Source organism: Suricata suricatta, chromosome 17, assembly GCF_006229205.1.
Source record: "Suricata suricatta isolate VVHF042 chromosome 17, meerkat_22Aug2017_6uvM2_HiC, whole genome shotgun sequence".
Classification (NCBI taxonomy): domain Eukaryota; kingdom Metazoa; phylum Chordata; class Mammalia; order Carnivora; family Herpestidae; genus Suricata; species Suricata suricatta.
The window spans coordinates 22,800,661-22,825,381 of NC_043716.1; the positions used below are offsets into that span (position 1 = coordinate 22,800,661).

General features: G+C 38.9%; 1 protein-coding gene across 5 annotated transcripts in view; it reads left to right on the forward strand.

Moving 5' to 3' along the window:
- The window catches only part of ACACA (acetyl-CoA carboxylase alpha), a 279,134-nt gene that overhangs the window by 96,250 nt on the left and 158,163 nt on the right, over window positions 1-24,721 (forward strand). For all 5 annotated transcript variants that reach the window (XM_029929349.1, XM_029929353.1, XM_029929351.1 and 2 more), the window contains 7 exons: window positions 727-837; window positions 6,992-7,201; window positions 10,547-10,717; window positions 11,621-11,782; window positions 12,144-12,307; window positions 15,887-16,037; window positions 16,974-17,077. In XM_029929349.1, the coding sequence (XP_029785209.1) occupies window positions 727-837; window positions 6,992-7,201; window positions 10,547-10,717; window positions 11,621-11,782; window positions 12,144-12,307; window positions 15,887-16,037; window positions 16,974-17,077 (1,073 nt within the window). The remainder of the gene's footprint in view (window positions 1-726; window positions 838-6,991; window positions 7,202-10,546; window positions 10,718-11,620; window positions 11,783-12,143; window positions 12,308-15,886; window positions 16,038-16,973; window positions 17,078-24,721) is intronic.

Genomic DNA, 24,721 nt, shown 5'->3' on the forward strand with positions numbered 1-24,721 from the left:
GAAACTGTACTGAGACCATTGACTACACCTTTTTAAAAAATAAAATTAGAGGTAATACATGAAGACCTGCATACTAAGAAATTCCATTAATATAGAAATAATTACAGGGGTGCCTGGATGGCTCAGTCAGTTAAGTGTCCAACTTCGGCTCAGGTCATGATCTCACAGTCTGTGGGTTCGAGTCCTGCATTGGGCTCTGTGCTGACAGCTTAGAGCCTGGAGCCTGCTTCAGATTCTGTGTTTCCCTCTCTCTCTGACCCTCCTCCACTCACTCTCTGTATCTCTCTCTCAAAATAAAATAAAGACATAAAAAGAAAAAAAATTACAGTAAAAAGTAGAAGTATATCTATCTTTTTATAATCACCATGCTAGCCTTTTTTATTGTACCACATATGTGGGTGTATGAAAGAATACATAATTATATATAAACATACAGTTTTATTTTGTTTCTGACGTACAGAGGATTGTCTTATATTGAACCATATGAAATTGCCAATATTCAACCTTTTCTTTACCTACAAAAAAGGCGATTTCTTTTGGTTCAACCTAATGTTACAAATATTGTTTTAGTACTTTTTTTTCCCCATCTAATAGTATGTCTTCAGGACCTTTCTCTTTTACTACTTTTGGACCTACCAATGGCGGCATCTTAAAGGGAGAAAGTGCCGGTTTTCTCCTTCCCTGTTAATACCACTCTTATTTCCATTTTTTTCTTTCTTCTTGAAGGCAGCAGAGGAAGTTGGATACCCAGTAATGATCAAGGCCTCAGAAGGAGGAGGAGGGAAAGGAATCAGAAAAGTCAACAATGCAGATGACTTCCCTAACCTCTTCAGACAGGTAGAATACAAGTTGTTTTTGTTTGCTTGAATTTACATGTGTATCAGAGATACATGATTTAACTCACACTATATCTACAAACTGTTATGTTGTACACCAAAAACTGATGTTGTATGTCACTTATACCTCAATAAAATAAAAGATAATAATAAGAAATCATAATATAATTTGGATGTCCAGAAAATATTTAATTTTTTATTTTGTCTGTAAGTACTTTAGTCTTTCTGTCTAGCTCCTGCTTGCTTATTAGCAATGTCCAATTCAGTGTAAGGTTTTCTTCATATGGTGATTCAAACAGTAGTTATTCTCCTTACTATAAAAATGTTCATTTTCTCGGATACCTTTTCCCTATGTGGTCCATGTGGCTCACAGGACCTCATAGTGATAAGAAAGAGTCAAAATGCCTTTCTATATATATTTCTGTGTTTCTCTTTTGTTGGCATTGTAGATAAGGTATGTGGTTAGCTCCTAATCTGGATGCTCTTGGCTTGGCCAGGCTCAGGTTTTCTGATTGACTTTACCTCACTACAGTTCAGCTTAGGCTTCAGGGTTTATGCTGTGTGTCCCATCTACCTGGCCAGCTCAGCAGTCTGCACCATAGTTTGTGCTGCATGGCCACTGCACCTTGGCACAGGAACCCTATGGCAGGTCTACATTCTATAATTGAAGATTGGCTAGAAAAGCTGAACCTCAGATCTCTGTCTGCCTAACCCTCTGAATTGCAGCCATGTTGGTGTGGCTATACCACAAGTTAGTTGTGGAGGTCAAAGAAATGATCTCTTTTCAGAATCTTAGATAATTGGGAGACAGAAGTCTCTTCTTTCCTGCCTTAGGGCTACCCACACACACCTGACTCACTTTTTTTCTCCTACCAGAAAAAGATGAGTCAGAGAAAGGAAAATTGGACACCTTCTGGGCTTTCACTTTCCTAGCTTTCCGCTGTTATTTTTCCCAACATTTTTTTTTTTTTACTTTATGCTGTCTCTTACTGGTATCTCTGGCCACCTTTTACTTGACCTCTTTAAAAAACAAACAAACAACATTCAACAGCAAACTGATAAAAATGGTAAATCTATTGTTTTGCTGCAGTATCCTATTTTGAATGTCATATTTTGAGTATTACCCTTCTTTTTCCTTTTTACTCTACATTCCTTTTGTAGTTTACCTGATTTCGTAGGAAGATCAAAGCCCTTTGCTCTTAGAAGCAAAAGAAAAAGCATGTTAATTTTTTTTTAAGTTTTATTTATTTTTTGAGAGAGAAAGAGAGAGAGGGCATAAGCAGGAGAGGGTCAGAGAGAGGGAGATACAGAATCTGAAGCACGCTCCGGGCTCTGCGCTAGCTGTCAGCACAGAGCCCAACGTGGGGCTTGAACCCACGAACGTGAGATCTGACCTGAGCCGAAGTCGGAGGCTTAACCAACTGAGCCACCCAGGAGTCCCCCATGTTAATTTTTAAAAGTATAACACCTGAAGGTATTTCAAAACTACTTATTTCCATGGGATCAAATAGAACACTAAGATTACAGGGCGCCTGGGTGGCTCGTCGGCTAAGCCTCCGACTTCGGCTCAGGTCAGATCTCACGTTTGTGGTTTTGAGCCCCACGTCAGGCTCTGTGCTGACAGCTAGCTCAGAGCCTGGAGCCTGCTTCCGGTTCTGTGTCTCCTTCTCTCTCTGCCCCTCCCCCTCGCATGCTCTGTCTCTCTCTCTATCAAAAATAAATAAAAACATTTAAAAAAATTTAAAAAAAACCACTAAGATTATGAGGTCTTATGTGAAAGCCCTTTAGTTCGAATAATGATTAACCAAATAACAAACAAATCCTCCCATTGAGAACAAACTAGAAAAGCTGGACAAAATTTTTTTACAAATGTATTTCAAGGCTTTAGAAACCTTTCATGACAGTAAAGAATTAAGGGGCTAAGATATAGGAGAAGAAGGAAACCAGAGAGGTGGCACTTATGGCCACTTTTTCTCTAGCGATATCTTTTGGTTTGAGAAGAAGCAATTGAAAAGATGATTGGGGTTTTCAACAGTTTTATAAGACTAAAAGGACAAAACTTAGACTTCAGGGTTTTCTAAGGAGGGTACCCTGGGAAACTTGTCCACATTTTAGATTGGGATTTTGAAGGAACTATACCTCAGGAGTAAAAACTATACTCACAGGCATTAAATCTCAGCTTCAAAATATTCAACCTTTGATTCAAGCAAGGAGTTCCAGAATTGCTGGTATCACTAACCACCAGAAAGAAGCAAATATAGGTATGCCTGGGTGGCTCACTTGGTTAAGCATCTGACATCGGCTCAGGTCATAATCTCACAGTTCGTGGATTCGAGCCCCACATCGGGCTCTGTGCTGACAGCTAGCTCAGAGCCTGGAGCCTGTCTTCAGATTCTGTGTCTCTCTCTCTCTCTGACCCTTCCCTGCTCGTGCTCTCTGTCTTTCAAAAATAAATTAAAAACATTAAAAACTTAAAAAAAAGAAAAAATATAATAACATCCAGAATCTCAAATTATTTCTATTTCTTTTTCAATAGTGATATTAAATAGCCATTTAAAAGTAAGCAGGCATATCAAATTACATGACTGAAAAATCAAGAGAAATGAAAGTCAGTATAAACAGACCCCACAGAGAGTTTAGATAATGGATCTATCAGACAAGAATGTTATAGTAATTATACTTAATGTTTTCAAGGAAATTATAGACAAGATTGAGAATTTTATCAGAAAACTGGAAACTATAAAGAAGAAACAAATTCTAGAACTGAAAAGACAATAACTAAAATTAAGTAGGTAGAGGAGTTTAATAGCATATTAGATGCTGTTGAAGAGAGAATTAATGACTGTAATATAGTTCAGAAGAAAATCCAGACTGAAGCATGAAGAGACAGAAGGACGAAAAATACAGAAAAGGATATGTAAGAGATAATTTCTCTATATTTATACACACACCCCTGTATAATATGATTTTTGCCTCTCCTCTCATCAAGAAAGAGAGTCTTTTTCCCACTCCCTGAGTTTTGTCTGGCCTTGTGACTTATTTTAACAAAGAGAATGTAACAAACGCCGTATAAGTTCTGAGGCCTAAACCTCAACTGGTCTTGTCGTTTCTGCCCTTTCTTTCTTGAATTGAGCCTCAGACTGGTAAGTGAAGAGCTGAGTCTAGCCTTTTGAGGCTAGAGATGAGTTGTCCCAGCTGAGACTTCTAGACCTATGTGCTGACAGCACCACATTTGAGTCATGAATGTGAGACCCTGTTAGGCCATCCAACCCCAGTTAAATTGTCAGATGACTACAGCTACATGATTAGTAGCTCCTGACCCAGATCAGCAGAAATACCCAACTGAGCCCCATTCAATTGCTGTAAACAAAATAAAATGGTCAGTGTTTTGTTACTAAATTTTTGGTGGTTTGTATGGGATCAATGAGTAACTGCCGCAGAAACTGATACCTAAAGGTGTGATGCTGCCCTAACAGAGTAAAATATATGGCATTGGTTTTTAGACTGGCTCATAGGTGGAGGCTGGAGAAATGGTGGAGATTGTTAATGAAAGCTGGAGGAGTGGTGGATAGGCAGTGAGAGAATTGTTAGTAGGGTCCTGTCTAAGGTAGCATATGTTCTGTAATGATGGAACAATTGTCTGAGGTAACTTGGAAGAGAGAGAATGTATTTAATGAACTCATGGACCTAGTTAAGGAAATCTCTAGATGAAGTGTTGAAAGTATCTTGAATCCATTTGGTTACTTATGCTAAGGAATAATAAGAGAGAGATGAGCTAAAGAAGGTGTTTCAAACTTGTTAGAGTTTGAAAACAAAACTTTTTTTCATTCCCAGTCTCTCTACCTGGCAAATAGATCCTCAAAGTAAAAAGTGACCTCAGGATAAAGGCCAAGTCAAGAATACCTGTGAGACCCTTTAAGGCCTTGGAGATATTTAAGACAGAGGGTAAGCTGATAGATTACCCTCTCAGCTAAAAGGAAAGAGCTTCAAAGAACCTTAAAGGTGTTATCCTACAGCAGCCTGATATACCCAAAGTATAGAGACATCTGTGCAGAAAATTATAGATGTATCTTCTGGGGCAAAGAGTAAATCCCCCAGTGTGATTCGTAGGAAACCTACAAAGTTTTCAATAGATTTGTATTGACGATTACACCAAAGGGCTTAAAAGGGACAGAGGTAGTTCAAACTTCAAAGAGGCTTCTGAGTCTTCAATTTCCTACAAACAGGAAGCAGACTGAGAAAGCTATTAAGCTCTAAACATCTAATAAAAAGAGATTTGTCAGAGAGCAGAGCCAGGAGCCCAGAGGACATAGCTAAGAGCAGTGGAGTCATGAGCCATGGATTAGGAAAATCACTTCCAGGGAGCAGAACGAGACCCTGAAAAATTTCCCTGCCCCTAGAGTAATGGAACCTGCTATGTATCCATCTGGACTTCAGAGTTGCTCTGCTGCAGTGACCACCATGTACTTCCCATCCTCTCTTTGAACAGGATGTCTTTCACAGTTATCCTTTCCCCATCTCATCATTAAATACTGGGGGTGTTGGGGCAGATAACTTGTCTTTTTAGTTCCCCAGATCCTTGGACCAAGAGAAACTGTACCTGAGGATCTGCACCCAAGGAGTCTTAGTCGCATCTGGACATGATTCACGAGAAAATGGACGTCAAGCCTGATGCCATGATTGGATGACTTTGGGGGTCTTGGGAGGGGGTGAGTCTATTTTGCATGTGGGAGGTCTATGAATTATTGTGGCCAGAGGGCGGACCATAGTAGATTGTTTGCAGAGATGGCCGCAATAACTCCTCCCATCCTTGTATGTATATCCTTTTGCAATGTGATTGCCTTTCCTCTCATCAAGAGGTGGCATCTCTTTTCCCACCCCTTGAGTCTTAGCTGGCCCTGTGGCTTGCTTAAACCATTAGGATGTGGCAAAAGTGGTGTTGTGTAAGTTCTAGAGCCTAGGGCTTGTGAAGCCTTGCAGCTTCTGCACTCACCATCTTGGAACACTGCATTGAAGAAGCCTGATCTAGCACATTGGAGAATGAGAGGCCACATGCTATAGAGATGAGCTGTTCCAGTCGAGGCTCTCTCGACCTACTTGCCAACAGTCACCACAAGTCACCCAACATTTGAGTGAGACCATTCAGCCCCACTCGACCGAACTGCCAGATGACAATATGCACATGAGTGACTCCAGGCAAGAGCAGAAGAACAACTGCACAGATGAGGACAGTATCATGAGCAAATAAAATGGCTGCTGCCCTAAGTAACCCCCTGATTTTTGGGGTGACTTGCTACATAGCAAAACAGCCTAAATGACAAATGGGATACAGTGAGATGATCTAATATCATCCACTTTGAATCTCAGAAATGAGAGAGAATGGAACAGAAGGAATATTTGAAGAAATTATGGAGCAGAAAATATATATGAAGAGATAATGGCTAAGAATTATCCTGAAGTTATATAAAAGTTACCAAGCACAGATTAAAAAGTACTATGAGCCCCACAGCACAAATACAGAGAAAACCACATCTAAGATTATCAGAGTAAATCTGCTACCTCAACCCCTACCTAAAAAAAGAGGGAGAGAAAAAGAGAAAATAAAGCAGCTGGAAAAAGATTACTTTCAGAGGAGTAATGATTGATAGTGGACATCTCAGTAGAAACCAGTGGAAGCCAGAAAACATTGAATTATCTTTAAAGTGCTGAAAGAAGTTAACCACCAGTGTAGAATTCTGAATCTAGTGGCATTATGCTTCAAAACTGAAGATCAAAATCCTTCAACTACGACACCCTCTGTGAAGTGATGTGAACCAAGGAGCATCTAGTCTGGAGCCAGTTGTGCGTTTGGCTGTCTGGAGTTGATGGCAGTATTTTACCCTTTTGTGGGATTTGTGTGTGTGTCTTTTCAAACTATTTTGTTTTTCACTTTTGTAACACATTGGATGGATGTTCATGTTTCATAGTCTTTTATTACTATTGGTTATATAATTAAGAATGCAACATCTTAATAATAGGTGAGGGCGTGAACTATATTTTATTCATTTTTGTATTCTTGCTAATTAACATGATCCCTGACACTTCTAGGCACCTGCCTGTCGGAATTGAAGCGCTTACCACTTAAGTACTTTGTTTTATTTCCTCTTCTAATTTAGGTTCAAACTGAAGTCCCTGGATCTCCTATATTTGTGATGAGACTAGCCAAACAATCCCGTCATCTGGAAGTACAGATCTTAGCAGATCAGTATGGCAATGCTATCTCTCTGTTTGGTCGTGACTGCTCTGTACAGCGCAGGCATCAGAAGATTATTGAAGAAGCACCGGCTGCTATTGCTACTCCAGCAGTATTTGAACATATGGAACAGGTATGTATATGAAAAGCTGTAATTTTTGCTTTCTTTCACAGAACTACTATTCCTTCAATTCATATACCAATCTGAGAATTGTGGAATTCCAAGTGGTTCTAGATAATTGATAAGATTATATCCTTTTCCTAAAGGAAAAATAATCCTTCTCTTCTCCCTCTAAACATTTCTGGCTCTAAATTAGTTAACACTTTTGATAAAAATCAGTGTACTGGGGTAAAAAAGAGAAATGTTTGGGGATTTTTAATCTTACTTTTTTTAAAACAAGCTCATGATAAGCAGGTAGTTCCATTTTGTAGTTGATTATCATTGAGTCTTCAGATGTCTTTATTCAGATCTGTTATCTCTTAAAAGGTCCTCTGAGCATCTTTAAAGTTTATATGTTCTATGTTTTTGTATAGAAAAGAATTCTCAGCAGTCTTGCAAGGTCCTTTGGAAACAGTTGTAGTTTAGGGGTGTGAACATGGTCTTTTCTGGAATAGTGAGTGAGTCTTCATCTTATTGGAAATATATTTTCCATTTCTTTTCTCCTGAATTCCAAACAAGCTAAATATATGGTCATCTGTTTTGGTAGTTTAATTCCTACATGTATGTGAATTTATTAAGAATCATTCTTTAACTGCTATAATAAAGGGGCTTTCAAAGTACAGTGGCCTTTTTTTGTTTGTTTCAGAGAGAGAGAGAGAGATAGGGGGCAGGTAGGGGCAGAGGGAGAGAGAGAATCCTAAACTGAATCTCACAACTCTGAAATCTCATTCTGAAATCAAGAGTCTGATGCTTGACCGACTGAACCACCCAGGTGCCCCCAAAATACAGTGGCTTAAACATGGTATAAGTTGTCTTTCTCTCTCTCACCATTGTTGAGAGATGAGTTGGTACCAGGGACCCAGCCTTACTGCTGTGTCGTACAATATTAAAGGGTTGAACATTCTATAGCTTGTAAGCCAAGTCAACCTGCCAACGTTTTTTTTATGCTTACTTATTTTGAGAGAGAGGCAGGAGTGGGAGGAGAGGGAGAGAACGAGAACAAGCTGGGGGGGGGGGGCTGCAGAGAGCTAGATGTGAGGCTCAGTCCCGTGAACTGTAAGATCATGACCTGAGCCAAAATCAGGAGTCAGACACTTAAACAACTGAGCCAACCAGACGCCCCATAGCCTGTTAACTTTTTTGGTAAATAAAAATTTATTAGATCACAGCCACATTAATTTATTTATGTTATAGCCCACAAAGCTGAAAATAATTACTGTTTGGTCCTTTAATGAGAATGCTTGCCAACCTTTGCCCTAGGGTGTCATTATCTTCATGATTAAAGCTTTCTCACAAGATTATGTTCATATTGTAGCTATGGGAGGGGGAGAGAAAGGACTTGGAGGACGGGTATGTAAAAATGTGATCCAGAAGTTACCCATATTTTGTTCATATTTCACTGGGCAAAATTCAGTTACACAAAAACACCTACCTGTAGGGGGTGTCAGGAATTGTGGTCACTTACTCCGTGGTCATATACTGAGCTGAAATTCAGGAGATTCTATTACTAAATGACACAAAGAAAAATCACTAGGGAGAATTTAATAATCTGCCTCAGTCTGCTCGTCTGGCTACACATTATCTTTTCGTACGCTTTTTCTCATTCTTAGAACATAGTTAGTCTTTCCCCAACAAAATAAGCCCAAAGTCCCATCCATTCCCATTACTACATTCAGTCCAGAGTCCAGGATCTCTAGGTAATATTCAATTCTCTCCATTAAACTTTCATGTGATTTTTCATGGGCCAGTGACCTAAAATACAAGTTATATACCCCTTATTCTTCCCTCTAGCATATACCCAATACACAGTGATGGAATATGAACAGGTTAAGTCCCATTTGGAAAAAAGAAGATGAAAAATATACAATAATCATTGGTCCATAGCAGTTATCAAATTCTTCTAGGCAGGAATTGTGATGATTTCCTGCCATGTCTTAGAGTAATACCTCAGTTGGCCCCCTGGCTGCCTCTGGTTCTGCGCTCTGGCAATAAGTCCCTTATCCATCACCCCTGAAGTTCCTGGCTATGTTCCTTGCAAAGTTCTTCCTCATTGAGTTTTCTCTGTGATTGGCCTTTGAAGACTATGCCTTCTTTGGCATAGAGCTGGTGCAAATATTACTCGAGTTATCAGTCAAGGCTTTTCAAGGCCAGGTTTGTGGTATGTTTAGAAATACAATTCCTTCAAAATTCAGTTTCTGGACTATTTGCTTCCAATCAGCTTCAGGTAAGAGCAACCACACCCGAAGATTTCTAGAGATAGTAACTTTTCCTCTATTAGTGCGTCTTTGATACTGGGTTACTTCAGGTTGAGAATCTAACCTGGTTTTGGGATACAAAAGTCGTTGGTTTTTTTCAGATTCTGACTTTTAACTATTTTTCTTAGAGTTGTGTGTTGTCAGTGTTCCAAGTTATTGTAGAAGACAATTTATCAAATATTTTGTTATGCCTAACAATGAGAACACAACCTTTTCAGTCTGCAGTATTTATTCCTTGCTACCCACTACTCTTGCCAAGGTAGCATTCCCATGTTTTAATTTTTTTAAATAATAGCATCTTACCCTGAATTTTATAATTTCTGTATTGATTAGTATACAGGGTAAGCTGTTTAAAAAAGAGATTCAAAAAATACAGTGACCTAGATGAGATAGAAGTTTATTTTTCCTTCCCTCTCATAATCTGAGTTAAGATCTCCAGGGTTAGTAGGACGATTCTGCTTCCTGAGGCCATCTTGCAATTCAGGTTCTGTCTGTTTTGTTCTGCCATTCTTAGTGTGTTCTCTGCATGGTGGAAACTGGCTTGAACTATTGTGATTACATTCTAATCCACAGAAGGGGGAAAATTAGGAATAGAGGACAAGTGTTTCATTTCCAAAACCTGATTCAGGGCTTATGTGTATTACTCACTAATGCTGACACTATGTATGTCAAAACTGAATCACTAGCTAAAGAGAGGTTGAAAAGTATAGTCTCTAGCTGAGCAGTTATGTTTTCTAGCAAGATTACCAGGAATACTAAAAACCAGGGCCCACTGAATAGTCTGCCATAGTGTTTTGTTGGCCTGCATACGCTTAAACTGATAGGGTGAGGTTGCCTATGATGCCAGGTGAAAAATAGTTTTCCCCCAGCTCTGGATTGAGTTTGTTACCCACATCTAGGAACCTTATGTAATAATCAGAGAGTAAAATTTACTCTTAATGTGGCTAAAGGCCTTTTATGGCTCTTGTAAACAGTGGATATTTGAATCAGGGAGAGGCTGTATTAGAGGTCCACCAGCTGATCAAGGTGAGACATTTATGTTGACTTATCTTTCTTCTTTGAGTGTGCGGTGAAACTTGCCAAAATGGTTGGTTATGTGAGTGCAGGGACTGTTGAATACCTCTACAGCCAGGATGGAAGCTTCTACTTTCTGGAACTGAACCCTCGGCTACAGGTGGAGCACCCTTGTACAGAGATGGTAGCTGATGTCAACCTCCCTGCAGCACAGCTCCAGGTGAGTCACCCTGAGCTTGACTCAGAGAGTTGCCCAGAGAAGCTCCGAATATCAGAGATGCCTGAGAAACTGGTTTAACCTGGTGTCTGATAAGGAAAAGCACTGTCTATCTGAGTCTCATCTAATATTCGTCTCGTGCTATATGGTTGTGATGTATGGGTTGGCTTTCCTGATGGGGTACAAATCTAGTAATAGTATCATATTTTTTAACCAGACACATCTGATAAAAACTATCATATTTTAGAAAGAAACTTAAAAAATATTATGCTTATATGATTATTTTAATTGTAAAAAACCTTTGTAATTGTCCACTACTCCTTTTTACATGTGTTCTATATTAAAGCGGTTCCACATCAGAGTGGTGGTTGTAGTTTCTTCTGGCAATACTATGGCAGCACTTTATTTTTATAATGTTTAAAGTCCTAGCTGTCAATGTTTCCTCCACTCAGTCGAGGAAAAGAAAATGTTATGGAAGCAGTAATTAATGGCTAATGGTCAGGTATGCTATTATTTGTATCTAATATATTTGCCTACATTGGGAATGCCTTCTGGGTTCCCATTAAAGACTAAAGATTTATTTACTTTCTCCAATGGTTTGTGGGAATAATTATGAAATAATTATGAAACCATTAGGACTTTTTGGCTGTCTGAACTTCACTTGGATAGCCACTTACATGGACTCTTCTCATATATGTTTTAATTCTGTTCTTTTAATGGAGAAATGCAATAGACACACACACAACTTAGAGTTACTTATTTGATTATTGTAGAATACAGGCTATAATAGAAATTGAGTATTTTAGGTAGTAGAGGTTACTAAAATGAAAAATCTTGTAGATAACCTGATAACTCCATGTTTTAAGGAAAGTAACTGTAAAAAATGAGTGATGTGTTTCCTTTCAGATTGCCATGGGGATCCCTCTGTACAGAATCAAGGATATTCGTATGATGTATGGCGTATCTCCCTGGGGTGATGCTCCCATTGATTTTGAAAATTCTGCTCATGTTCCTTGCCCAAGGGGCCATGTTATTGCTGCTCGGATCACTAGTGAAAATCCAGATGAGGTAACCCATCACTTAAAAGGTTTTTACTTTTTTTTTCTTGTGAACTTTAATATTAATATGGTACCTGAAGGTCTACTTCTGAAATATCTGTGGCTTCCTCTGGAGAGGGAAATTTATAGAGGTCTCATCAGAGCAGACAAATAAGTGATCACTGTTCCATTGGCCGTTTAGTCTTAATTTTAGTCATTATGGAGTCCTCATTGGGCAGGTACCACTGAATGTCGGCTCTCAAGCCTTTCTGATTTTTGTGCATCACTTCTGCTTTTGTGTGTGATTAAAACAGAGCCCAAACAGTGACTATATGTATGTTCTCTTCCTTGGAAATATAATATTGTTTCTTATATTCTTCATCCTCTAACAGGGTTTTAAGCCCAGCTCGGGAACAGTTCAGGAACTGAATTTCCGCAGCAATAAGAACGTTTGGGGTTATTTCAGTGTTGCTGCTGCAGGGGGCCTTCATGAATTTGCTGATTCTCAGTTCGGTCACTGCTTCTCCTGGGGAGAAAACAGAGAGGAAGCAATTTCGTGAGTATAATAACATTTGATTGCATTAAAAATAAATTTGTTCTAATCTTCAGTGAGTGTGTGAGCATAGGAATGGAAATTGCTACAAAAGTACTGATACTGTTTTGGAGGAAATATATCTTCAGTTGTACTTGGGTTCATGTTTTGTTAAATCATTCAGTGTTTGGCAGATGTTTTTCCGTTTGTTCTGAGTCTTTACAAATATTCTTTCAAATATTTTTGATAAGTTGATAAAACTAATTGCTATAAAGACATATTTTTCCACAGAAACATTGTTTTGGTGGGGGAGGTAGAGTTTGGCATCATATAAAATCAGAGGTAGGATCTGCTGCTTGTCATCAGAATAAAGGTATGGATGTAAATGTCCTATAGTCATTTTAAAGAATAGAGTTAAGCGTGCTTAGGTGGCTCAGTCGGTTAAAGGTCTGACTCTTGATTTTTGGCCCAGGTCTTGATCTCACAGCCGTTGAGCATGGACCTGCTTAAGATTCTCTCTCTCTCCCTCTGGCCCTCCTCTGCTCTTTCTCTCTCTCAAAAATTTTTTTAAAAATAAACATGTATGTATATATTACTTTTTTAAAAAGTTTATTCATTTATTTTTGAAAAGGGGAGAAAGCATGAGTATGGGAGGGGCAGAGAGAGACAGAGGGAAAGAGAATCCCATGTAGGCTTCCACAGTCAGCACAGAGCCTGGCATGGGGCTCAAATCAATGAACTGGGAGATTATAACCTGAGACTAAGTCTGATACTTAACCAACTAAGCCACCCAGGTGTACCTCCTACCAATTTTTCTTTAAATAATAAAGTTAAACTGCTTGTTATGTGAAAACTATATAAGGGAATTATCCACATTGTTTATGAGACTTCAGTGTGCGATGAAATATACACACAGCTTATACACATATGACTACTTTGTCATAAGTGTTAATATTCTATTAAACATTAATTTTTATTTATCATTTGTCTTGTTAATTAAACATTAAAAAGCATTACAAGCAATTGTTTTCCTAAAAAGTAGGGCTCTAGGAGATAATTCTAACACTTCAGATATTTTAGAGTATCTATCAAAATTGAACTAGTTCTTTTTTTTAATGTTTTTTTTTATTTTTGAGAGAGAGAGACAGAACATGAGTGGGGGAGGGGCAGAGAGAGATGGAGACACAGAATGTGAAATAGGCTCCATACTCCACACTATCAGCACAGAGCCTGATGCAAGGCTCAAACTCACGAACTGTGAAATCATGACCTGAGCTGAAGTCAGACACTTAACTGACTGAGCCATCCAGGTGCCCCAGTTCTATTTTTTAATTGTGTATTTTCTTGAACCAAGTGTTTATAACCATTTTCTTGTCCTTTGAACTGTACCCATAGACTGAGTAGTCAATAGCTATTTATTAATAATGCTGGTTTTTAAATAATGTATAAGAAGTAGGGAACTCTTAACTTTTTTTTGTCCTTTACAGTTCTTCCCATTTATTCAAAACTATAAGTAAAGTTTTTTAAATTAAAGCAACACTACCAGAAAAATTGTCTGCTATAAAGATGTCTTTTTCTTTCACAGCCATATTCTGCTTTACTAAAGTGAAGAAAACTTTCACTAGAACTTGTAAAATTGGTAGTAGCTTTCTGACTAGTCACAGCCACAGATGTGTTTTGATTGGCTTGCAGAGTGTTAATTTTTTTTTAATTGCCAGTATTTAAAAATTGGGAGATTGAAATAAATACATAGATTTCTGTCTTCTCTTAAAAATGGGATGATAATGACAGCACTGGTTTTACATTCCACTTGGCCAAAGTCAACTCAAGCTTTGTGTGCCTGCTTTTAGAGGAAACATGAACTCTCTCACCCAGCCCCCATCCATTCTGCCTCACTCATTTGCATTCACAGAGTGGCCTCTATTGGTATTTAGGTTTACAGTCCTGATTACAGAGACCATTGAGTATTTTCTATAGTACATGTCTGTTATTCGGGTTCAGAAGCCTTTGCTCCTTACCTCCTGACCTGTTCTGTACATTGCTCTACAGGGTAAAGCTAACTTCTAGCATATTAAAAATATAGTCTCTATAATAACCTTGCTTCTTGACAACATGCCAAAAGTTCATTCTTCAGCTCAGTTTAGTTTCTTCTTTCTGCATAACATTGGATCTGTATTTTTCAGCTTGGTGTTCATATTATTATTCTCCAGAATAGCCTCAGTCCCCATTTTAGCATTATTTCCCATAGACGGTAATCTAAATACCATGAGAACAGGGCCATGTTTGTCTTCTTGCTGCTTTATCCCCTGTACATAGTGGTTAGTAAATATATGTGTTGATGATGGCAATATAATGAGGACCCAAATAGAGTCTCTGTTCTAATGGGATGTTACAATCCACAAGAAGACAGGCAATAAGCAATTAAATTCAGTGTAGTAAGTGCTGTCAATAATAGTGGAGTTACATAAATGTGTTATAGGAACATGTAGTTGAGTCAACTTAGTCTGGAGAGATCAAGGAAGGTGTCCCAGAAAGAAGTAACATCTAGACAGTTAAGAAGCATATAGGAATAAGCCAACCCAAGAGGGTATAGAGAGGAGGAAGGAGGTGGGAAACAAAAATGGGTTAGGCTGAGGAATGCCTGGACCACTTGAATGATATTCCTATCACAACCCTAATTCCACCTGTACTTTTATCCCATGTCAGATTCCACATTCCTCATGAAAGCATAGGGAGGTGGATTTTCTCCCTTCTTAAAACTAGTCCAGTACTTTGCTTATATCTCTACTAGAATTTGTGATATTCTACCGCATATTTTGAAAGCAGTTATTGTATCTATATTCTCCTTTATGAGTCTAGTATATGTCTTGAGTCTGTGAGATACCTAATTAACAACAAATTAAATATTTGTTGAAGCAAGGGCCTGCCCTTTGCGAGATAGTCACTGGGCAGAAATGTACTGGAAAAAACTCACAGTATTTGAAATTTGATTAAAATTAGATCATTTTGCACCTAATTGGGAAGTAACAAAAGTAATGAGCAATTCCTTCCATAGATGTCTAAAATGTAGCTTAAAAAACACTCTCACATGCAGGGTCAGGCTGTTAACCTGACTGTACCCAGCCTGTTGTTTCATTGTATTGAAACCTCATGAAGGCATTGGCATTTGTCAAAATGTATTGAACAGTATACTTAAGTATATTTTATTATATGTAAAAACTACTTTAATAAAATAAATAATGTGTAAGGAGGGGAGAATTATGCCCTAATCCTAGTTAGTCAGCAATAAATGAATGGAATGGTGGAAACCCAGTACGTGAAAACTGAGGGTGGTTTGCACATAGTTTTTTATGTTCTCTACATAATGAAAGGTGATTTGCTGATGCTTTTATGGTAAGATCAGTCAGAACTCCTAAGTTTCCTGACTTACAGAATCTTGTCTGGAATGCACGTGAATGAGCACACTTCACATGTATGCTGTCATTTCTTTGTGGCACTCTCTCCTCCCTCCTAAGACTCCAAAGAATTGAAAGCATTCTTTTAAATGATTGAAAAACACTGAAACACTCATTGCTGAAACATCTGCTTCTGTTCTTCTTCCAGAAACATGGTGGTGGCTTTGAAGGAGCTATCTATTCGAGGTGACTTTAGAACTACAGTTGAATACCTCATCAAATTGTTGGAGACTGAGAGCTTTCAGTTGAATAGAATTGACACTGGCTGGCTAGACAGACTGATAGCAGAAAAAGTACAGGTGTGTATTTCCCTACTTGCCATACAGCTTTTAGGATTGGGTTTTTATGGGGTTATGGTGTAATCAGTCCATGTCACTAGAAAAAATTTATTTGATTCTAATGTAAATAATTGTTGATCTACTTGGAAAAATTTAGGAGTCAGTGTAATTTCAGCATCATAAAGTTCTTGTGCTTGTGTTACACAGTCATTTTATATGTTCTAGTATTATTTCCTAAAATATATTTGAAGAGAGGCATCCAGGGTTTGAAATACATCTGTCCTCATTTGATGTTAAGTCTGCTTCAGAGTTACCCACTTTTACATCTGTCTACCACGTGCTGGTGAGAGGGGTCTCATTTAAATCAGCAATTACCCTTTGTTCCTGAGTCACTGGGCTATTCTAAGATTTTGTATAGAATCATTAGTTGCATCTAAATTATCTGAAGGTCCAAATTTTGATTATATACCATTTTTCTTTGAGATTGTCAGTAGCCAAATCCTTGTACCTTTTTGAATGGATCTATTTTAAGAGAGAGAGAGCGGGAGAGAGAGAAGCCCAAGCAGGCTCTGCATTGTCAGCACAGAGCTCCATCTCACAAATTAGGAGATCATGACCTGAGCTGACATCAGGAGTTGGATGCTTAACCAGTGAAACCACCGAGGCACCCCTTGAATTTGTTTATGACAAAATCTTGTTTTTGAGCTCTTTTATTGGTTCAGTGGAAATCTTAGGGAGAGTATAGAGAAAGATGTTTTTCATTTCTAATCAATTGAAGTTCTCTATTCAAATTCTGAAAGTAAATTGTGTTTTTATCTCAAATGTCAGTTGAACAATAAGGTTGTAGATTCTCAGTGTTAGCTCTTTCTTCACAGCAAATTTGGATCTGATTTAAATTGAGGGGCCCTGGAGCCAAGTGACTATGCCTTTGACCTGCCCTCTTTTTCTTTCTTTTAGGCAGAGCGACCTGACACCATGTTGGGAGTTGTGTGCGGGGCTCTCCACGTGGCAGATGTGAGCCTACGGAATAGCATCTCTAACTTCCTTCACTCCTTAGAAAGGTAGGCTTTGTTTCTCATAGGCAGGCTCACCAGTGGTCCTGGTTCAAAATCCATTTATTATTCTCTCTATCCCTGGCAGCTTGTAAGTGCTACCTATTATTCAGTGACCATGGAGGCAAGGGCGAGAAAAGTTGTGAGAGTTTTCATGGCAAATTATTTTGGGACTCTAACTGCAGATTTTGGAAATTAATTTATCCAAAGTTAGAATGGGTTGCTTTTTAAAAGCAAATCCAGCTAAAGTAAGCATTCTTTCCCATACAAGCATCAAATCTCTGCAACCCACCCCAGGGAAGAAAATCTGGTGTTTCCCACTAGCATTGAACCCTGAATATTTCATATATTATTTGCAACACCTTTCAGGAATTCATAATTGAGGCTGATAGTCAAGATGACCTCATGAGTCTTTCAAGTAGAGGATCAGACTATATAGGGCTCAACTAATTTCTTACTCAGACTCTGGAGACTAAGCTCTGCCTTTGAGTCCCTTGAGGAATGGTCCAAGGGGCCAATCATTTTAAAGCACTTTAATCACAGGCACTGTATTTCCTTCTGTGTTATTAGACTTCTATCAGCTTTCTTTTAAGGTGTCTGAAAAGGAGAAATAAAATTTTAAAAATTGAACTGAGATTGCACAGCTATTCAAGTCTTAACGATAAATATCTTTCATTGTGTTCCTTTCATGCACTAAAACCTTCAGCAGCTCACATTACCCTTGTGTATTAAATCTAAATCCTTCAGTGTGACTTTCAACTCCCTATATACTTTGGCCCCTTTCTACCAGTTCAGTTTTGCAACATGCAATCTCATGTTCCTCAACATGCAATCTCTAATCTAGTTACATGGTTTCCCTACTAATGTACAAATGTGGCACACATAAGTAATCTCTTCCCTCTACCTACTTAATGTTAGTTATTTTTTATTTATTTTTAAAACCTGTATTTTGTGGGTGCCTGGGTGGCTCAGTCAGTTGAGCGTCCGGCTTTGGCTCAGGTCATGATCTCACAGTTCATGGGTTCGAGCCCTGCGTCAGGCTCTGTGCAGACAGCTAGCTCAGCGCCTGGAGCCTGCTTCGGATTCTGTGTCTCCCTCTCTCTGTCTGACCCTCCCCTGCTCACAATGTCTCTCTCTGTCTTTCAAAAATAAATAAAAAACATTTAAAAAATTTTAAACCTGTATTTTGAAATAATTTGATTTAAAGAAGAGTGGCATGAATAGTACAAACAACTTTTTTATATTCATTGCACAGAGTCAGCAGTTATTAAACCTCTTGCCTCACTTGCTTTATCACTCCCTTTTTCGGTTGTCAAAAGTCTTTCTTGATAGATAATATTTCCCTCCTTGGCAATGTCCTTCCATTTCCCCTGAACTCAGCCATGACCTGTGACCTTATTTTTCTTTTAGTACCCTAAAGGAAGTCCCAGTTGATAAGAGTAGATGAGGGTTGATTGTAGTGGAGCATTTCTCTTTTCTTAAGTTTTAATTTTATTTATTTTTAATAATCAGTAATATATTCACATGGTTCAAAGCTCAAAAGGTACAAAAAGGTAGATAGTGAAAAGTTTCCTAGGTGGTTCTTTGGCCACCTAGTTTTTTCCCTGCAGTGAACCCATGTTACCAGTTTCTTCTGTAACCTTCCAGACATTATAAATACATATAAGTATATACATGTAATATTTGTTTCTTCCCATCCCCTATTTTTTAATGTTTATTTTTGAGTGAGAGAGCGAGGAGAGGAGGCAAGATGGCAGAGAAGGAGGGAGCGCTGCGCTGTAGTCTTCGCCTGCCTGTATCTATTAAACTGAGAAAGACTGAAGGGACTATACTCTGATATGAAAGAGTAAGTGGAGAACATACAGACCCCAGAAAGAAGACAACCCCAAGGATGTCTGAGTGAATGAGTGCGAATTAGGGAAATTAAAAAAAAAAAAAAAAAAGGCTGGCCCTGGAGGTGCAGAGGGAAAGGAGGCCCAGACCAACACAGGGAGACCACCTAGTATGACGGAAAGATAAGAGGAAGAGAAAGAGAGACTGAAAATGCTCATAGAACAGTCCCTAGAGAAGAGATAAAAACTCGCCCCTAGACAGAAAGAGATATTGTCACCCCATATATCACCGCTGGGCGCGGGGAGAGAAATCTGTCCCATCTAGCTGGCCGAATCTTTCCTTGGGCTCCGGCAACAGTGCCTATTCCAAGAGGCACCAGGAGAGACAGCCCCCGCCCCCTTCCCCTGCGCCACCCTGTTTGGGTGGCCCGCTGCCATAGTGAGCGCATCTCATCTCCAGGCGCAGCGGCACCAGGAGAGACAGACCATGCCCCCTCCCCTGCACGAACCGGCTGGGAGGCCAGCTGTGTGAGCAGGAACTCCGGTGGTAGCATTAAAGTGCTACCAGGACTAGTATTTGGAAGTGAAGCGGAGATTGGAAGGTACAGGTTGGCTCGCCTTGGCACAGAGAGATCAGACTCAAAAAAGCAGCTTGCAACATTTGGTTTGAGCAGAGTTTGGGGCACCACCATTCTTTTCCCCACAACCACCAAAGTGGGGCCTTGGACAGCAGCCCCCTGAGACCTACCTACACCAAACCATGCCCACTCTCGCAGGAGAGTGGACCCCTTTTTTCCTCTTTCTCTCTTATTTTTCTCTTTCCCCTTTTCTTCTTTTTTTTCTCTCACCATCCAGATATATTTTCCCTTATCTCATTTTTATCTCTCCCCTCACTGGTTATACACTTTTAGACTGTCCAGTCTTTTGATGTGTCGGTCCCCCTCCCCCCCTTTTTTTCTTTCTTTCCTTTCCTTTTCTTTTCTACCTTTCCCCTTTTGGTTTGCTTGTTTGTTTGATTTGTCTGTGCGTTTGCATGCTTTTGTTCCCTGTGTGTTTGTCTGTTTTCCTTTTCAGGGCTACCTCAAGAAATGAGCCAAAGTACACATGTTGAAGAGCCCCAGATATCACTGAGGAGGGAAATAAAATAATCAGAATAACAAGAGAAACCAAAAGACACCATTAAAAAAACACTTCCTGAAACGATAGGCCCTGGACAGTCAATGAGCATCTTTTAATACAGCAGTACTAACAGGTGCACAGTGCATAACAAGCTATTAAAACTGACAAGAGACAGAAAGCTAGCCAAAATGATAAAATGAAAGAGCTCCCCTCTAAAGAAATTCCAGGAAGAAGTCACAGCCACAGAACTGCTCAAAACAGATTTAAGCAACCTAATTGAACAAGAATTTAGAACAATTGTTATAAAATTAATCACTGGACTTGAAAAAAAAAGGATCAAGGAAGCCATTGACACACAGACTAGGGACCTACAAAATAGCTGCAATGAGTTAAAAAAGGCTATAAATGAGGTGCATAATAACGTGGAGATGGCCACTGCATGGATTGAAGAGGCAGAGAGGAGCATGGGTGAATTAGAAGACACAGTTATAGCAAAAGAGGAAGCCAAGAAAAAGAGAAATTGATACAGGAGCACAAAAGGAGAATTCAAGACCTGAGCAATACAATCAAAAGGAACAATATCTGCATCATAGGAATTCCTGAAGAAGAAGAAGGAGAAAAAGGTCCTGAAGGGATGCTTGATCAAATTATAGCTGAGAACTTCCTGAATTTGAGAAAAAAAACAGACACTGAAACCATGAGGTGCAAAGAACCCCCATAAGACGTAAATGAATCAACCTTCTGCGTGACATATCATAATGAACCTGGCAAAATATAATGATAAAGAGAGAATTCTGAAAGCAGCTAGAGATAAAAGGGCCCTAACATACAAAGGGAAACCAAGAATTCTTTATCCAACGAGCCTGTCATTCAAAATAGAAGGAGAGATAAAGGTATTCCCAAATAAACAAAAATTGAGAGAATTCATCACCACCAAACCAGCCCTACAAGAAATTGTAAGGGGGACTCTATGAGGGAAATGTTGCTGAGACACCACTATAAACATGAACTCTACAGAGAACACAATCAATCCAAACCCACATTTTCCAATAATAACACTGAATGTAAGTGGACTGAATGCTCCATTCAATTGACACAGGGTAGCAGAATGGATAAAAAAAACAAAATCCATGTATTTGGTGTCTACAAGAGACTCATTTTAGACCTGAAGCCACCTTCAGATTGAAAGTAAGGGGATGGAGAAATATCTACCATGCGACTGGATGCCAAAAGAAAGCCAGAGTAGCCATACTTATATTGGACAAACTGGATTTAAAGTAAAGGCAGTAACAAAAGATGAAGGACATTATATAATAATTACAGGGTCTCTCCATCAGGAAGAGCTAACAATTATAAACATCTATACCCCAAATGAAACATTTAATCACAAATAGAAACAATCTTATGGATAAGAATGTGTTAATTACAGGGTACTTTAATACTCCACTTACAGCAATGGATAGGTCAACCAGAGAGAAAATCACTAAAGAAAGAATGAACCTGAATGACACATTGGAACAGATGGAATTGATAGATATATTTAGAACTCTGCATCCTGAAACTAACTAGGGAATACACTTTCTTCTCGAGTGTGCATGGCACATTCTCCAAGATAGGTCATGTACTAGGGCATAAAGCAGCCCTCCATAAATATAAATGATCATACCATACACACATTCAGATCACAATGCTATGAAGCTTGAAATCAATCCCAGGAAAAAGTCTGGAAAACCTCCAAAAACAGGGAGGTTAAAAACCAACCTACTAAAGAATGATTGGGCCAATCAGGCAATTAGAGAAGAAATTTAAAAATATATGGAAACAAGCAAAAACAGAAATACAACAATCCAAACTCTCTGGGATGTAGCAAAGGCAGTCCTAAGAGGAAAGTATATTGCAATTCAGGCCTATTTCAACAAACTAGAAAAAGCTCAAATTCAAAATCTAACAGAGCACCTAAAACTAGAAGGGGAGCAGCAAGAGCACTCCAAACCTAGCAGAAGAGAAACAATAAAGATCAGGGCAGAACTAAACAGTATAGAGTCCAAAAAAACAGTTGAACAGATCAATGAAACCAAAATTGGTTTTTTTGAAAGAATAAACCAAAATTGATAAACCTCTAGCCAGGCTCCTCAGAATAAAAAGAGAACACCCAAGTAGATGGAATCATGAATGAAAATGGATCTATTACAACCAATCCCTCAGAAATAGAAATCATCAGAGATTACTATGAAAAATTATATGCCAACAAACTGGACAATCTAGAAGAAATGGATAAATTCCTAAACACACATGCACTACCAAAATTCAAACGGGAAGAGAGAAAATCTGAACAGACCATAACCAGTGAAGAAATCGAATCAGTTATCAAAAATCTCCCAAAGAACAAGATCCTGGGGTCAGATGGCTTCCCAGGGGAATTCTACCAGACATTTAAAGTGGAGTTAATACCCATTCTTCTCAAGCTATTCCAAAAACTAAAAATAGAAGGAAAACTTCCAAACTTATTCTGTGAAGCCAGCATCACTTTGATTCCCAAACCAGACAGAGACCCAGCAAAAAGAACAACAGGCCAATATCCTTCATGAATACAGATGCAAAAATACTCAACAAGATACTAGCAAATCGAATTCAACAGCACATAAAAAGAATTATCCATCATGATCAAGTGGGATTCATTCCTGGGTTACAGGGCTGGTTCAATATTTGCAAATCAGTCAATGTGATACATTAACAAAAGAAAAGATAAAAACCATATGATCCTGTCGATAGATGCAAAAAAGCATTTGACAAAATACAGCATCCTTTCTTAATAAAAACCCATAAGAAGGTCGGGATAGAAGGAACTTACTTAAACATCATAAAAGCCATTTATGAAAAGCCCACAGCTAATATCCTCAACGGGGAAAAACTGAGAGCTTTCCCCCTGAGATCAGGAACACAACAGGGGTGTCCACTCTCACCACTGTTGTTTAACATAGTGCTGGACGTCCTCGCATCAGCAGACAACAAAAGGAAATAAAAGGCATCAGAATCAGCAAAGAAGTCAAACTTTCACTTTTCTCAGATGACATGACATTCTACATGGAAAACCTGATCAGCTCCACCAGAAGCCTTCTAGAGCTGATCCATGAATTCAGCAAAGTCACAGGATACAAAATCAACGTACATAAATCAGTTGCATTTTTATACACCAATAATGAAGCAACAGAAAGAGAAATCAAGAAACTGATCCCATTCACAGTTGCACAAAAAACCATAAAATACCTAGGAATAAACCTAACTAAAGATGTAAAAGACCTGTATGATGAAAACTATAGAAAACTAATGAAAGAAAGTAAAGAAGACACAAAGGAATGGAGAAACATTCCATGCTCATGGATCGTAAGAATAAACATTATGAAATTGTCATTACTACCCAAAGCAGTCTACATAGTCAATGCAATCCCCATCAAAGTTGCACCAACATTCTTCTGAAAGCTAGAACAAACTATCTTAAAATTTGTATGGAACCACAAAAAACCCCAAATAGCCAAACTAATATTGAAGAAGAAAACCAAAATGGGAGGCATCACAATCCCGGACTTTAGCCTTTACTACAAAGCTGTTGTCATCAAGACAGTATGGTTCTGGCACAAAAACAGACACATAGACCAGTGGAATAGAATAGAGAGCCCAGAACTGAACCTACAAATGTATGGCCAATTAATCTTTGACAAAGCAGGGAAGAGTCTGCAATGGAAAAATGACAGCCTCTTTAACAGGTGGTGCTGGGAGAACTGGACAGCAACATGCAGAAGAATGAAAATAGACCACTCTCTTACACTGTACACAAAAATAAACTCAAAATGGATGAAGGACCTGAATATGAGACAGGAAACCATCAAAACCCTAGAGAAGAAAGCCGGAAACAGCCTCCTTCACCTCAACCGCAACAGTTTCCTACTCAACACATCCCCAAAGGCAAGGGAATCAAGAACCAAAGTAAACTATTGGGACCTCATCAAGATAAAAAGCTCTGTACTGCAAAGGAAACAATCAAGAAAACTAACAGGCAACCGACAGAATGGGAAATGATAGTTGCAAATGACATATTGGACAAAGGGATAGTATCCTAAATTTACAAGAAACTCACCAAACCCCACACCTGATAAATGAATAATCCTGTGAAGAAATTGGCAGAAGGCGTGAATACAGACTTCTCCAATGAGGACATCCAGATGGCCAACAGACACATGAAACGATGCTGGGCGTCACTCATCATCAGGGAAACACAAATCAAAACCACACTGAGATACCACTTCACACCAGTCAGAGTGGCTCAAATGAACAAATCAAGACTATAGATGCTGGTGAGGATGTGGAGAATCTGGCTCCCTCCTACACTGTTGGTGAGAATGTAAACTGGTATGGCTGCTCTGGAAGACAAGAGTAGAGGTTCATCAAAAAACTATTAGTAGAACTCTCTCCTATGACCCAGCGGTCCCTATAGACCCAAGGGATACAGAAGTGCTGATGCATAGGGACACATGTACCCCAGTGTTCATAGTGGCACTTTCAACGATAGTCAAAACATGGAAAGAACCTAAATTTACATCAACTGATGAATGGATCAAGAAGATGAGGTTTATATATACAATGGAATACTACATGGCAATGAGAAAGAATGGAATCTGGCCATTTGTAGCAAAGTGGATGGACA